The sequence below is a fragment of the Somniosus microcephalus genome, chromosome 26 (genome assembly GCF_052327205.1).
Source record: "Somniosus microcephalus isolate GS21.2 chromosome 26, FLI_Smic_1.0, whole genome shotgun sequence".
In the NCBI taxonomy this organism is placed as follows: domain Eukaryota; kingdom Metazoa; phylum Chordata; class Chondrichthyes; order Squaliformes; family Somniosidae; genus Somniosus; species Somniosus microcephalus.
In genome coordinates, this window is record NC_141012.1 from 48,986,876 (window position 1) to 49,003,604 (window position 16,729).

The window sequence follows — 16,729 nt, forward strand, 5'->3', positions numbered from 1 at the left end:
AAGGCAAGGGAATACACAATGAGTGGTAGGACCCTAGGAAGTACAGAGGGTCAGAGGGACCTTGGTGTACATGTACATAGATCCCTGAAGGCAGCGGAGCAGGTAGATAAGGTGGTTAAAAAGGCATATGGGATACTTGCCTTCATTAGCCGAGGCATAGAATATAAGAGCAGGGAGGTTATGATGGAGCTGTACAAAACGCTGGTGAGGCCACAGCTGGAGTACTGTGTGCAGTTCTGGTCGCCTCACTATAGGAAGGATGTGATTGCTTTGGAGAGGGTGCAGAAAAGATTCACCAGGATGTTACCTGGGATGGAGCGCCTCAGCTATGAAGAGAGGCTGGACAGGCTGGAGTTGTTTTCCTTGGAGCAGAGAAGGCTGAGGGGGGACCTGATTGAGGTGTACAAAATAATGAGGGGCATAGATAGGGTAGATAGAAAGGAACTTTTCCCCTTAGTAGAGGGGTCAATAACCAGGGAGCATAGATTCAAGGTAAGGGGCAGGAGGTTTAGAGGGGATTTGAGGAAATACTTTTTCACCCAGAGGGTGGTTGGAATCTGGAACTCACTGCCTGAAAGGGTGGTAGAGGCAGGAATCCTCACAACATTACAGAAGCATTTAGATGAGCACTTGAAACGCCATAGCATACAAGGCTACGGACCAAGTGCTGGAAAATGAGATTAGAATAGATAGGGCTTGATGGCTGGCGCAGACACGATGGGCTGAAGAGCCTCTTTCTGTGCTGTATAAATCTATGACTATGACTAGCTAGGATTTGTGTGCACGTAAATTCCTGTCAGCAGCACGGGCCATTCAGGTACGGTCAAAGCTTTGTGATCTCTCTGGGATCTGTATATTAACGTCCTCTTCTCTCTCTCTGTGACAGGGAGTGGACCCATCCAGTTGTGGCAGTTTCTGTTGGAGCTCTTGACCGACAAATCTTGCCAGTCGTTTATCAGCTGGACGGGTGATGGCTGGGAGTTCAAACTGGCAGATCCCGATGAGGTAAGGATGTAGTGACATTGAGTGTGTCATGAACAATCGCCAACTTTTTATGGTTTTTACATTAAGCTGGGTTTAGAGACTTGTGTTCAAATTCCTACGCAGACTGCAGGTTTACAGCACAGAGCCCAGGGACGGAGGTCAGGCTGCCAGATCCCCAGCCACTCGGGACTCTGTAAAAGTTGATCTTTCTCTCCAGTTTCTGTATTAAATCTCTGCTGCTCTTGAGTAAAGAGCTTTTAGTGAGATTTTTGAAATTATAATCTATTAATTTGTTGGCCAAGGTTGTAATTATTTCCTTTTTGTCATATCATTCCAGTTCTGAACAGTATTAACATTGTACTTCATGAGAGTAAAACCATCATTGAGTTGTTATTCTTGTGGCTGTGTTCTGCACCCAAAATGGCCGTGGTGCTGGCCTTGTTGTCCCCTAGTGTCCCCATCTTGTGGATATATTGTCCTTGCATAAACGGCCAGACCAATTTGAGATGTGGGCACTTGAAGAGATTGGGTGGAGTTCTTGGAACTTCAGATCTAGAGAAGCCCGACGTTGACCAGGGAGCTGTAGGGACCTCCGAGCCTTGGTACTGGTCCAAATGGTAGATTTTTTAGACTCTGGAAATCTGAGTCAGAATTCAGAGTCGCCACACTCTAATTAATCAATCAATGCATATCATTTTCCTGTGATGCAGTTACTAGAGAAGGGAGATGAGTCCTAGTGAATTTATTGCTGGCATGTAGGTGCAGTATCATTCACTCTTTCCTTAGCCTGAAACATGCTTGGGCAAGATTCCATTAGAAAGCAACCAGCCTCTCAGTACCTTGCCCGACTCACACGAGCGGTGCGCCCCTGGTGCATGAAAACTGGTCTATGGCGCTGCATTAAAGCCTCGCCCAGTGTCAATTCCTGAGGAGTTCCTGGAGTGCGAGCACTGGCTTTCTTTATTTTTGTTATTCCCTCTGCCCTGCTCCACTCCAACCCAGATACAGTGAGGCCAATTGGAATGCTTCCAAGATCAACAAACTTCAACACAGACCAGCTACTGGACCTGGGACCTTCCTGGTTTGCATGGCTCAACCACACTGGGCAAGTCCACTCACCAACTGAGCTAGATTTCCCAGAATCATAGCATGGCTAGAAGGGTGACATTATGAGGGCAGGCTGCATAACCGTAGGTTGTATTCCCTTGAGTTTAGAGCATTGAGGAGTGATCTAATATAGGTGTTTAAAATGATAAAAGGAAACGTTAGGATAGATACAGAGAAACTGTTTCCTCTGGTGAGGGAGTCCAGAACAAGGGAGCGCAATCTTAAAATTAGAGTCAGGCCATTCAGGGGGTGAAATCAGGGAGCACTTTTTCACACAAAGGGCAGTGGAAATAGGGAACACTCTCCCTCAAAAGGCTGGGTCAGTTGAAATTTTCAAGACTGGGATCAATAGATTTTTATCAAGTCAGGCTAAGTCAACAAATACCCCTGGACCTGATGGCCTACATCCTAGGGTTTTAAAGAAGTGGCTACAGAGATAGTGGAAGCATTGGTTTTGATCTTCCAGAATTCTGGAATAGACCCCATGGATTGGAAGGTAGCAAAAGTAACCCCGCTATTCAGGAAAGGAGAGAGAGACCAGTTAGCCTGACATCAGTAGTAGGGAAAATGCTAGAATCTATTATTAGGGACGTGGTAACAGGGCACTTCAAAAATCATAATATTAATGGGCAGAGTCAACATGGATTTATGAAAGGGAATCGTGTTTGACAAACCTAATAGAGGTTTTTGAGTTTGTTACTAGCAGGGTAGATAAGGGAGAACCAGTGGATGTGGTGTATTTGAATTTTCAGGAAGCATTCGATAAGGTGCTACACAAGAGGTTATTACACAAAATTAGGGCTCATGGGATTGGGGGTAATATATTAACATGGATTTAAGATTGGTTAATGGACAGAAAACAGAGAGTAGGAATAAACAGGTCATTCTCGGGTTGGCAGGCTGTAACTAATAACATTGCAAAAGCCAGTCCCGGGCTGCGCAGCTTATAGGGAATGTTGGTGGGGTACCGCAAGGATCAGTGCTTGGGCCTCAGCTATTTACAATCTACATCAATGACTTAGATGAGAGGACCGAGTTTGCTGATGATATCATGTTAGGTGGGAAAGTAAGTTGTGAGGAGGATGCAAAGAGGCTGCAAAGGGATATAGACAAGTTAAGTGAGTAGGCAAGAATATGGCAGATGGAATATAATGTGGAGAAGTGTGAAGTTATTCACTTTGGTAGGAAAATGAGAAAAGCAGAATATTTTTTAATTGTTGAGTGACTGGGAAATGTTGGTATTAAGAGGGACCTGGGTGTCCTTGTACACAAATCACAGAAAGTTAATATGCAGGTACAGTAAGCAATTAGGAAAGCAAATGGTATGTTGGCCTTTATTACAACAGGATTGGAGTATAAGAGTAAAGAAGTCTTTCTACAGTTATATAGGGCCTTGGTGAGACCACCCCTGGAGTATTGTGTACAGTTTTGGTCTCCTTACCTAAGGAAGGATATACTTGCCATAGAGGGAGTGCAACAAAGGTTCACCAGACTGATTCCTGGGATGGGGGGATTGTCCTATGAGGACAGATTGAGTAGACTAGGCCTATATTCTCTGGAGTTTAGAATAATGAGAGGTGATCTCATTGAAACATACAAAATTCTTACAGGACTTGACAGGGTAGATGCAGGGAGGATATTTCCCCTGGCTGGGGAGTCAAGAACCAGGGGTCACAGTCTCAGAATAAGGGGTTGGCCATTTAGGACTGAGATGAGGAGAAATGTCTTCACTCAGAGGGTGGTGAATCTTTGGAATTCTGTACCCCAGGGATCGGTTGATGCTCAGTCGTTGAGTATATTCAAGACAGAGATCAATAGATTTTTGGATACTAAGGGAATCAGGGGATATGGGAATAGTGGGAAAGGTGGAGTTGAGGTCGAAGATCAGCCATGATCTTATTGAATGACGGAGCAGGCTCGAAGAGCCGAAAGGCCTACTCCTGCTCCTATTTCTTATGTTCTTACAACTATCAATGGATATGGAACAAACACGGGTAAGTGCAGTTGAGGTACAGATCAGCCATGATCTAATTGAATGGCAGGACAGGCTCGAGGAGCTGAATGGCCCACTCCTGTGCCTACGTTCTTATGTTCTGCTTATATACTGGGGGTTCTGCCATTCATTCCTGCAGCCTCAGAACATACAGCACCAGTCAGCTGTATGTACTCTACAGTCACATAGAATCATACAGTACAGAAGGAGGCCATTCGGCCCATTGCTCCTGTGCTGGCTCTTTGCAAGAGCCATCAAATTAATCCCACCCTCCTGCGTTTTTCCCACAACCCTGCATTTTTTTGCTTTTGCAAGTATTTATCCAATTCCTTTTTGAAAGTTATTATTGAATCTGCTTCCACCACTATTTCAGGCAGCGCATTCCAGATCACAGCAACTGCCTCTGCAAAAATTGAAGTCAAGATGGAATTATTTTGTAAGTGTGATGCATTCAGACAGGCAAATGGCTATTTTCTAAAAATAATTACTGCCTGGCAGAGTTCCCATGATAGCTTTGGGTCCATAATATGTAATAGGAAGAGAAGTTAAACCATTTAGGAGCAAATTTGATTGCCATCATGTTGATCCACTGAACCAAACACTAAGCAGGGAAGTGACGGATTTTTGGTATTAAAGGGACACCTTCTCAGTGAATGTTAAACTTGTGTAGAACCTTGGTAAGACCACACTTGGAGTACAATGCACAGTTCTTGCCTCAATTTTATAAAAATGATATGGCGACATTGGTGAAGGTACAAAAATATTTACAAGGCTGATACCAGAACTGAGAAGTTATAACTATCAGGGCAGACTGAACATGCTGGGCTCTTTTCTCTTGAAAAGAGAAGGCTAAGGGGTGACCTGATAGAGGTCTTTAAAATTATCAAAGGGTTTGATAGGGTAGACGTAGAGAAAATATTTCCATTTGTGCGGGAGTCCAAAACTAGAGGCCATCAATATAAGATAATCACTAATAAATCCAATAGGGAATTCAGGAGAAACTTCTTTACCCAGAGAGTGGTTAGAATGTGAAACTCGCTACCACAGGGAGTAGTTAAGGGAAATAGTGTAGATGCATTTAAGGGGAAGCTAGATAAGCACAGGAGGGAGAAGGGAACAGAAGGATACACTGATGGAGTTAGATGAAGTAGGGTGGGAGGAGGCTCGTGTGGATCATAAACACCGGCACAGACCTGTTGGGCCGAATGGCCTGTTTCCGTGCTGTAAATTCTATGTAATTCTGTGAATGCCTCTTCTCTTTTTCAGGTTGCCAGACGATGGGGAAAGAGGAAGAATAAGCCAAAGATGAACTACGAGAAGCTGAGCCGAGGCCTGCGTTATTACTATGACAAGAACATCATTCACAAAACAGCGGGCAAGCGTTACGTGTACCGGTTTGTTTGCGACCTCCAGAGCCTGCTGGGGTACACACCAGAGGAGCTACACGCCATGCTCGATGTTAAACCAGACGCTGATGAATAAGGAGCATCCGCTTGTGGGGACTGAATTCCAAGCTGTGCTCACGTACAGAACTTGTATATGGTTTGTTTGCTTAAGCTTCGTAGAGAAAGCCAAGAATCATCGCTTCGAAGTCAGACATTTAAAAACAATGCACGGCTCTATAAGGCAAACAAAACCAGTTTCTTCTTAAAAAAAATCATTTTATCTGTGTTTTTGGTTTTGTAAACTCTCGTTTTTCCTGCCTTACTAGTGCAACAGACAGACTGTGCGAGGATTGTGATGACATAAAGCATTGTCTAATATGGTAACAGGCACGCTGCCTGCAAGGAAAACCATTGCCACCAATGGCCAGCTGCATGATTGTCACTCTCCACTTGTCCATTGACAGACTTGGTCTATTTGGTGGACTGAAACTAATGTATTAGGTAGTTTACTATGTTCCTTATTTGCCAGTATTTTTGTCTTAAGCTCATATCTAAGTTGGTCTCAGTATTTGCAGTGTAGGAACCTTACCAGCTGTGATCTGATCAAGTGTTGAAGGTCTGTAGACCACGTCAGACTCATTAAGAATCTGAAAGGGGGCTGCAATAGGATGAAGCACCGAAAAACGTAACGTCACGTCACGTTATGCCAATCCCGTTGGAATCTGTGACTTGTTCTTTGTCCAGTGTGACAATCAGTGTGGTCCATTACATCATTTTATTTTTTTAAATAGAGAATAGTCAGCTACAGAGATACAGGAGATGAGATGCTCTGAAGCACTGTGATTGTTTCCTGATACTGTCTGACACAACTGCTTATATACTGTATAGAGAATATGTTCTGTGCAACTAGACCACTTCTGGGAAGATCTTTATAAAAAGCTACATGGAAAAGTAAATTGAATACTGGCCCTAGTGTTATGCCAGGGAGGTCCAAAGAGATGAGGGAACAATGGGATAGATATGAATCCTGATTAGATCTCCACGTTCGAGTCTGGCCAAACAAAATAAGGTGAAGGGCAGAGGTATACCCAGGTCCACCTCGAGGTCTCACAGCTCTGAAGCCTCGCAAATGAACTGAGTTGAGGCAGCCTCTGTCTAATCTGAGGGCACGGAGAGTTTGAAGGCCAGGTGTATCCTTGAATTAATGGACATTTCGAACCTTCAAAGAGTCTGGAATGAAAGAGGTAGACAGGAAATCTGTCTGATTGGAGAGTTGCGTGAAGTTGAGGAGAAATTCCATTGTTACGTCCAAGCAAGGGAAGGCCAGTCTTCCTGGTGACTTTGTGTCACTACTGAACTAGGGAGACTTTAAGTATGGTCACTGGATGCAAATGGAGATGGTTCTTTGCTATCTTCAATGAGCCAAAGACTGTTGTGTGACTTGCTAGTTTAAAGTTTTTGGCCAGGGTGTCTAGACATTGTCTGGAATGCACTGTGTAACTTCACTTCATTTTTCTGCTCACTTTTCCTGACCACATTGCTAGAGAGGTGTTTCTACCAACCATCAGTAAGTGACGTTACACCGCCCGTGAAACGTCATTGGGCACCATCTCATCCAGTTTGCTTACAAACCCAGTTTGACTGCCCTCAGTGTCTCAGTGAAGAACTGAAATGTTGCACTGTAAAGTATCAGCTGGTTGATTCATGGTTACTTGGCCCACCGGACATGTTATCTTTCCAACGAGCACGTCCAGCTCTATCAAAAGATGATGAAAACGGAGGCAATGAGAAAATGAGATTTATTAGAACGACAAGGGCATGTGTGAATTTCATATTCATTTGCCAATGAGTTATGTAGTTGTGCTTTGTTACCAACCTTTTCTCAAGGGCACCAATCCAAGCCAATATGTTAAGCAAGGGTCACTGCCAGGAATGTTGGATAACACAGCACGATCGAGGGATAGAACATAAAGAAAGACTTGCATTTAGATCACACCTTTCGTGACCTCAGGAAGTCCCAAAGTGGTTTACAGCCAATGAAGTACTTTTGACGTGTAGTCACTGCTGTAACGTAGGAAACACGGCAGCCAATTTGCGCACAGCAAGCTCCCACAAACAGCAATGTGATAATGACCAGATAATCTGTTTTTAGATGTTGGTTGAGGGATAAATATTGGCCAGGGCACTGGGTCAATGATTTCCCCCAAACAGTGAGCTGTAACTTTCAATTCTTTCACGAAGGGCAGTTACTAAGTGGAAGCCCAGTCACTTCCCAAGAGAACGTGGGAAAAGCTACAGGGCCAATAGTTCTATTTAAGAGGGCTCTTCACTTGCTGTTTGGAAGCTGAGCTAGACAGGCTTCCTAATGAGCGCTTAGCTTTGTTTTTCTCGAGAACAAGAAAGGAAGAGGGAACAGCGCTGATTCTCAGCTTGGACACCATTACACAAGTGGCCTAAGGCTGTGAATGCACATGGTATAGCAAGTCTCCCGAGGGCCATAGGTGAAGGAGGGCGGGCTACAAATGTCCCCAGAGATGTACGATGCGTATTACTGCACTAGGGGAAAGGTAGTCTACAACTTGTCCACTTTCTGTAGTTGTTTCAAGGGTGATGTCTGAGTTCCTGATGAAGAAGTGGTTGGGATTATGCAAGGGTGAATATGAGACTTTGAGCTGGGGCCCAGCTCTCAAAAGTGTTTCCGTAGATTGACTGAAGCCACCTCTCTAATGAGTACAGTGCAGTTCATCATGCAAGTGGCCAAAGAAAAAAGTTGCTTCTAAACAGATTTGTGTGCCTCACTGGTGGTGTGAACAAGGAGCTGGAATGTGGTGATATATTGCAAGTATGTGGAACATTGTTTAGAGAATGTCCTCATGTATGTGTGAATCCAAAAGCACAAATCACTGCTTCAGAGTTGCCGTGACCAGGTGTTAACCCACTGTACATTTCATTGGCTCTGTGATTTTTGTTTTTTAATCCCGATGAATTGCCTCAACAGAGTAAACAGTTTCTTGCTGCGGGTTTAAAGTCTAAAATAGTGGATATAAAAAAAGATGTTTTATGTATTTTGTTCAAGACTTATTTTTTAGCTTTTTTTTAAGAATAATTTATATTTTTTAAAAGGACAAAAAAGCAAAAAGAAAGCTGGTGCTTTGTAAACTGAGGTAGCTTAGAGATGTAGCGATCTCATTGGAGCAGAGTGAGGATTCCTGTAAATTTAGTTGCTGATGCTGGCACATCATGTTGCTGGAGATATTTTATATAATTGTACTCTTACTGTAGTTTAAATATAAATGTTACAAATTGTGGAAATGCTTCATAAAAAGAGATGAGCTGTGAAACTTGGATTATTTTTGGCTCCAATGTAATACCAGTGCCAATGTTCTTAAAAGATTTTTACATCAAAGTTGTTAGAATCTACCTCCTGTAGCTCCAATCCAAATTCCGCCCTCTGCGGCCCAAGTGCAAGGCTGCTAGTGCCTCCATATCCATTTGAGATGGAACTCAAGACTCTGTGTTTTTATGAAATTTATTAAGAGTTATTTCAATAAAAAAGTGCTTATTCTTTACAATTCAGTCTGGTCTTTCTGCCTTCCATTTTTTTTTTACATTGAATGTGTCATTGCAATTTTCCTAGGTTGACTTGCAATGGTCCCCATGGTTTTCAGTCCAGTTCTGAGTGATTTAATTCATGGAAGATAAACATAATCTGGAGATGCAGACCGGTAATCAACACACCATTATCATTTGACCTTTGGGCTTGGAAATTGACCAACGTTGTTGCCTGCGAAGAAATCAACCTCCGTTGAAAATGTAGTTCAATGACCAGCATGTGTTGGTATCAGGGTATACACTATGTGTTGGTAACAGGGTATACGCTATGTGTTGGTATCAGGGTATACACTATGTGTTGGTAACAGGGTATACGCTATGTGTTGGTATCAGGGTATACACTATGTGTTGATATCAGGGTATATGCCATGTGTTGGTATCAGGGTATATGCCATGTGTTGGTATCAGGGTATATGCTATGTGTTGGTATCAGGGTATACACTATGTGTTGATATCAGGGTATATGCCATGTGTTGGTATCAGGGTATATGCCATGTGTTGGTATCAGGGTATATGCTATGTGTTGGTAACAGGGTATATGCCATGTGTTGGTATCAGGGTATATGCCATGTGTTGGTATCAGGGTATACGCTATGTGTTGATATCAAGGTATATGCCATGTGTTGGTATCAGGGTATATGCCATGTGTTGGTATCAGGGTATACGCTATGTGTTGGTAACAGGGTATACGCTATGTGTTAGTATCAGGGTATATGCCATGTGTTGGTATCAGGGTATACGCTATGTGTTGATATCAGGGTATACACTATGTGTTGGTATCAGGGTATACGCTATGTGTTAGTATCAGGGTATATGCCATGTGTTGGTATCAGGGTATATGCTATGTGTTGATATCAGGGTATACGCTATGTGTTGGTATCAGGGTATATGCCATGTGTTGGTATCAGGGTATACGCTATGTGTTGGTAACAGGGTATACGCTATGTGTTGGTATCACGGTCTACGCTATGTGTTGATATCAGGGTATACGCTATGTGTTGGTATCAGGGTATACACTATGTGTTGGTATCAGGGTATACGCTATGTGTTAGTATCAGGGTATATGCCATGTGTTGGTATCAGGGTATATGCTATGTGTTGATATCAGGGTATACGGTATGTGTTGGTATCAGGGTATATGCCATGTGTTGGTATCAGGGTATACGCTATGTGTTGGTAACAGGGTATACGCTATGTGTTGGTATCAGGGTATATGCTATGTGTTGATATCAGGGTATACGCTATGTGTTGGTATCAGGGTATATGCCATGTGTTGGTATCAGGGTATACGCTATGTGTTGGTAACAGGGTATACGCTATGTGTTGGTATCAGGGTCTACGCTATGTGTTGATATCAGGGTATACGCTATGTGTTGGTATCAGGGTATACGCTATGTGTTGGTATCAGGGTATATGCTATGTGTTAGTATCAGGGTATACGCTATGTGTTAGTATCAGGGTATACGCTATGTGTTGGTAACGGGGTATATGCCATGTGTTGGTATCAGGGTATATGCCATGCGTTGGTATCAGGGTATACGCTATGTGTTAGTATCAGGGTATATGCCATGTGTTGGTATCAGGTTATACGTTATGTGTTGGTATCAGGGTATATGCCATGTGTTGGTATCAGGTTATACGCTATGTGTTGGTATCAGGGTATATGCCATGTGTTGGTATCAGGGTATATGCCATGTGTTGGTATCAGGGTATATGCCATGTGTTGGTATCAGGGTATATGCCATGTGTTGGTATCAGGGTATATGCCATGTGTTGGTATCAGGGTATATGCCATGTGTTGGTATCAGGGTATATGCCATGTGTTGGTATCAGGGTATATGCCATGTGTTGGTATCAGGGTATATGCCATGTGTTGGTATCAGGGTATATGCCATGTGTTAGTATCAGGGTATATGCCATGTGTTAGTATCAGGGTATACACTATGTGTTGGTAACGGGGTATACGCTTGCTGCTTTTCAACCTTTTATTTTCAATTTTAGCAGCAATTAATTTGCATAATTGTGTTGGGACCTTTGCATCGCCCTAATATGTCCAAACCTGGCGGTATGTTCCTACATTGCCATGAGTCCTGGTGTTTCCTGAATGATAAGATGACTCAGTAAGAGTCTATTCTGTTATTTCCTACAACGTTGTGACCTTCTGCGCTCTCTCGTTTGGCTAATGATTTTTCCTTATTTGACTCCAATCATCTGTGTTTTCTCATGGGATGTGGCCAACGCGGGCAAGCCTGCATTTGTTACCCATCTGAGGTTGCCCTGAGAAGGTGGTTTTGGGCCTCCTCCTTTAACCACGGCAGTCTTGTGATGGCGCTCTTACAATGGTATCGGGTTGTGACTTCACCAATTGCTGGTTGAGATTCAAGTGCCCCTGACCAGGACAATGCTTCATGAAACCATTTTTTATTGGCAACATTTGACAACGTTGGAAGCTGATTGTTTCATCAAACTTTTGGTCAGACACCAACAGTTACCATGACGCCTCAGTTCACCCTGATGTTGCTACGTTCTCGCCATTAATTCAGAAGACTGTTTCAAGGGCTCGAGAATATACAATCTATCTCAAAGCAGACTTTGCACAAAAAACAAAATCAGTCCCGAGACTAACATTTCCTCTGGTTGAACCTGGATGAGTGGTTTTTAACGTGTGGAATAAACTAGTATCAGATCGGGTTCTTTGATTGGGAGCATAGGTATTTAGCTCATAGGGTACAATGGCCCAGAAATTCGGGTCTCCACGGGTGAGTACGCACGGGGTACTCACCCGTAGGCCCGATGGAAGTGCCGGTTCCCTGCATGCACTGCGCATGCGCGGGAAACCAGCACTTCCGTTCCTCTGAAAGCAGAGGTTCAGAGGTCGAACGCATGCGCGGGGGAGGCAGCGCGTGCGCATCGAACTTCGTTTTTTTTTACAGGTTTTCCCGGGAGGGTAAGTCTGCAGAATTTAGAAATGTAAAAAGCAGGTGTAAGGCCTGCTTTTTACAAGGTAAGTGGTGAATTAATTAAAATTAAAACATTTTTTCCACAGGTTTATTATTTTTAAATACTTTAAAGTAAGGTAAGTTTATTTTTAGCCCCATTAGAATATAAAATTATTTTTTTCAAAAATTTAAATTATTGTTTAAAATAGTTATTTCATGCAATTTATAGTTTATTTAAAAAATATGATTAAAAAAAAATGTATTTGAAGGTTTAGTGCTATTTTGGGGCCGTAGTATTTATAAGTCTTGACAGCACTTCCTGTCAAGTCTTATGAATGGAGCATTCCCTGCTCCGATTGGCTGCCCATGGCCCACGTGATCCCAGGGAACGCTTCGAACTAACTGCGCCCCTGGGATACGCAAGCACTGCATGCCGGCAGCTGGAGCAGGCCCAGGATCGGAATTCCACGGGGGTCCACAGCTCAATGGCCGGCGCACAAGGTAAGTGCAGGTCGGAGGCTTACACCCGTGGGAAGCCCCCGACCCGAATTTCTGGGCCAATGAGTTGTGCTTTACAGATCAACAACATCAGGACTCCTTGGTCCATCATCATCAAATGGACGATTTGAGTTACATGGTTATCAGTTCATCTTTCTCTGCACCTGAGTTCTCTGTCAACTGATCAAGGTGTCGAGAGTGACATGGTACTGTTCGACCCAATAAGTGGGCATAAAATGGGTGCAGTTAATTGGAAATCTGGGCAGAAACCGCTTACCATGCCTATTTAGAGCCCCACTTAATTTTCTGGTCAGGTTTTGGAAGTACCAGTTGTAAGATTTAAATGAGGCCTTGCTTAACGTCATTTGAACTTCTATCACAATATCCCAGAACATGCCCATATAACTTGGCAGTGTCATTTGCAGAACTGCAAGGAGCCTTATGAGAAGAGGTTGCTGTAGTTTGAGCTTTTTTTACATTTAACCTTTTACATCTTTTTCTTGTCAGATACTCCGGAAGCTTTGTGTCACATAGTTTAGTACTCCCATTGCCCAATATTGATGCGAAGAGCTGCTCTATGGAATCCTTTGATTAAGTTGTTTTCTGGAAGAAGGATTAAGGTGGGGATGCAAGGCAGGTCACACTGCACTAGAAATAGGTGTGCCCAAGTGGCAGCATCCTCGCCCACATTTACAGTCAGGGCACGCCTGCCTGTATTGGTCAGAGTACCTCTGCGTGCAGATGCCTGGAGTCACCGGAGCAGCAGGGGCAGAGCTGTGCCATCTGCTGCAAGGACACCTGCAGCTACCATGCGACACAGGACCGGTACTGCCAGTGGCAGTAACTTTCAGCCATGCCCTCTAGTTCTCCATGTAGTGCACACAGGACCATCCTCCTCCTCATCACCTCATACAGCAACCACCCCCACTTCTCCAGCCATCAAATGGCTGTTGCCGCACTCCATTCCACGACTATGGGGGTAATTGTGATGCTGGGGCGAGAGTGTAAAACGTGATATCAGCTCGGCGACCCATCTGTGGTTTCTATCTCCACATTTATAATTCCAGCCACCTTTGTTACCCATGCAGATTTCCCAGAGTTGAAATATATATTAGATATATGCGAATGTTTTGGTAAAGGGTTCTACATTTTTGTCCCCTTGTGCCCACGAATGGAAAAGTTGCCAAAAAGATGTGCTAAGACTGTTCTGAAATATAAACAGAAAATGCTGGAAATACTCAGCAGGTTAGGCAGTAACTGTAAGAGAGAGAAACTGAGTGAATGTTTCAGGCCTGTGACCTTTTGTCAGAACTGGGAGATGTTAAAGATGTAACAGGTTTTAAACAGCTTGCTGTAGTTTGAGTTTTTTATACTTAACCTTTCAGATCTTTTTTAGAAGCAGGGAAAGAGGGGGAGGGGAGGAAAGAACAAAAGGGAAGGTCTGTGATAGGGTAGAAGGCAGCAAAGATTAAAGGTCAAAGGGCATGATGGTGCGAGGCAAAAGAGGATGGTAATGGGACAAGATAAGAAACAAAAGATGGGTCTAGATGAAAAGACTTGCATTTATATAGCGCCTTTCATGACCACCAGACATCTCAAAGCACTTTACAGCCAATGAAGTAGAGTCACTGTTGTAATGTGGGAAATAAGGCAGCCAATTTGCGCAAAGCAAGCTCCCACAAACAGCAATGTGATAATGACCAGATAATCTGTTCTTGTTATTTTGGTTGAGGGAGAAATATTGGCCAAGACACCAGGGATAACTCAATATCGAGTTCAACAATTTCAGATCATAACCTCGGCCCCTATTACATTTTTACTTATTTTTTTTCCACCCCTTTGTTTTGGGTTTTACCTTCCCCCCCCCTTTACTTTTTGTCTCTCTCCCACATGGCAGCTGTCTCTCATCCTGCCAGTACACTTCACACCGAATCTGAGCCGTCTTTTGTCTCCACTGTCCTATCACCATCTCGTCTGGTTTTAATACCTCTTAATGTCTCTTTACTTCTTTTGTTCTATCGTAGCCCTGCCTTCGATCTGTTTCATTTCCTTTCCAGTTTTGAAAAAGGGTTTCGACCCAAAACGTCGACTATAATTTCTTTCCACGGATGTTGCCTGGCCTGCTGAGTTTTTCCAGCATCTTTTGTTGTTGTACCAGGGATAACTCCCCTACTCTTCTTCGAAACAGTGCCATGGGATCTTTTACACCTACATGAGAGAGCAGACGGGGCCTCGGTTTTAACATCTCCTCTGAAAGACAGCAGCTCCAACAGTGCAGCACTCCCTCAGCACTGCACTGGGAGGGTCAGCCTAGCTTTATATGCTCAAGTCCTTGGAGTGGGACTTGAACCCACAACCATTTTGACTCAGAGGCGAGAGTGCTACCCACTTTTTATTTATAAATATATACTTTATTGACCATTAAGAACATTTACAACATCTTGATCATTTCATTGTATGATACAAAGCAATTCCGCCGCTCTGCACAGCCATTCCGCCACCACATTTTAACATGAAAACCTGAAGTTTAGTTTGTCTCCTGTAACATGTATTAATCGATAGTACTTTAAAAATTGGTTGTAAAATACTATCCTTAAATTCCTTTCTGAATAAAACATCCACAGAGCCTTATAATGATCTTTTAGCTTATATTTAAAATACTCTTTTAGATTGATTCTCCTCCCCTTAAAAAACAGCGCATTCCTTCTTTGCACAATCATGAATCTAGCCAAACTGAACATTAAATTAATTGCCACTCCACTAGACTCGGGCAGACTCTCCTGCAATCCCCATCTCAAAATTGAGTCCCACGGGATTCCCATTCTCACTCTTCGGTCCCCACCCAGCAAAAAAGCTTCACACAACCGTCGAACATAGTACTTAAAGTCATTTAACTGCGGACATAACACCAGTAAATGGGACAGAGTCTCATCCCGTGTCCCACACACTGGGCAAGTTGCCGCCTCCACTCATCCAATCTTGCACAAGACCGTCATGGTAAAAATCCGGTTATGAGCCAATTTGAAATCCAGTTCAATCCACTCTAGACATTTAAAATTCGCCTACACTCCCTTCCAAATTCTGTTGAAGTCCAGCTGTGGGTATATACTCTGCCAAAACTCCTGACCAGCAGGTGTCTTGAATCTCCATTCTCTGAATACCTCATAGAAATCTTGAGTATTACAGTTGTCAAATTGGACCAACTCTCCCCCTTTCTCCAGTACAAAGCTTGGAAAAGCAGGATGCATTTTACTTCCTTTGGAGATTTGCGCATTTATTTCTTCCATCCAATCCTGTGGCATTGCCCTCACAATCTTCTCATACATAATTCCTATTGCTTTTTCCTCTACCTCCTGATCCTCCTCCCACACCATGGCCTAGAAATTCAGTATCGCCACGTTTGGGGCGCTACAGCCGGGCGTTCGCTAAATTTAGCGCCCGACGCAACTTAGCGCCACCTTCGCCGAAATTGAGTTGCATCGCCCCAAGAGGTTGCTGCTGTGCTAAAGCAGGCGATGCACGACTATCATAAGGTGCTAAGCCGGCGAGCCGAGGCGCTAACACCGAGGGCGGGCGCAGCGCAGGTGCGGCGAGTTGCTGATTGAAGGCAGACACGCTGGCGCCGGTCAGCTCTTAAAGGGGGAGGGTCGATTTGTTTGGCTGGCACGCCCTGCACACTGCAGCCCTGAAGCAAGGCCTGACCATTGCGGGTTCATCAGTTCTACGCCCAGGACCATGGAGAAGGCCGCTATTCTTCCAAATCCCATTGCACGCTCTTGCTGCTTGCCCAGGGTCATGGGGAAGGAGATGTACTGACGTCTCCTTCTGAAAAGGGCATTGGTCACCTGGCAGATGTAGCAATGTACCGCGAACTGGGAGATGTTGGCAATGTCCCCAGTAGCGGATTGGAAGGCGCCGGTGGCATAGAAGTTGAGAGCCACCGTCACCTTCACTGCCACCGACAGAGACGTCCTGCTCCTCAGCTGTGGCTGCAGATCTCTGCGAAGCAGGTGGCAGATCTCAGTGACCACCTCCCTTCTGAATCGCAGCCTCCGAACACACTGCTCCTCAGACATGTTCAGATATGAGAACTGCTGGCGGTATACCCTGGGTGGGTAAGGCCTCCTGTGCCGATGCCTGTTGGCCCTTCTCCGTCTGGCCATGACTGGCACTCTCTCACGGCGTCTCTGAGCCCTTTGAATGCAATGGAG

General features: G+C 44.0%; 1 protein-coding gene across 4 annotated transcripts in view; it reads left to right on the forward strand.

Annotated features, from left to right (window-relative positions):
• Nucleotides 1-9,045, forward strand: part of ets1 (ETS proto-oncogene 1, transcription factor) — a 148,891-nt gene extending 139,846 nt beyond the window's left edge. For all 4 annotated transcript variants that reach the window (XM_085968167.1, XM_085968170.1, XM_085968168.1 and 1 more), the window contains 2 exons: nt 887-1,005; nt 5,351-9,045. In XM_085968167.1, the coding sequence (XP_085824293.1) occupies nt 887-1,005; nt 5,351-5,566 (335 nt within the window). In that variant the 3' untranslated portion in view covers nt 5,567-9,045. The remainder of the gene's footprint in view (nt 1-886; nt 1,006-5,350) is intronic.
• Nucleotides 9,046-16,729: the final 7,684 nt, after the last annotated feature.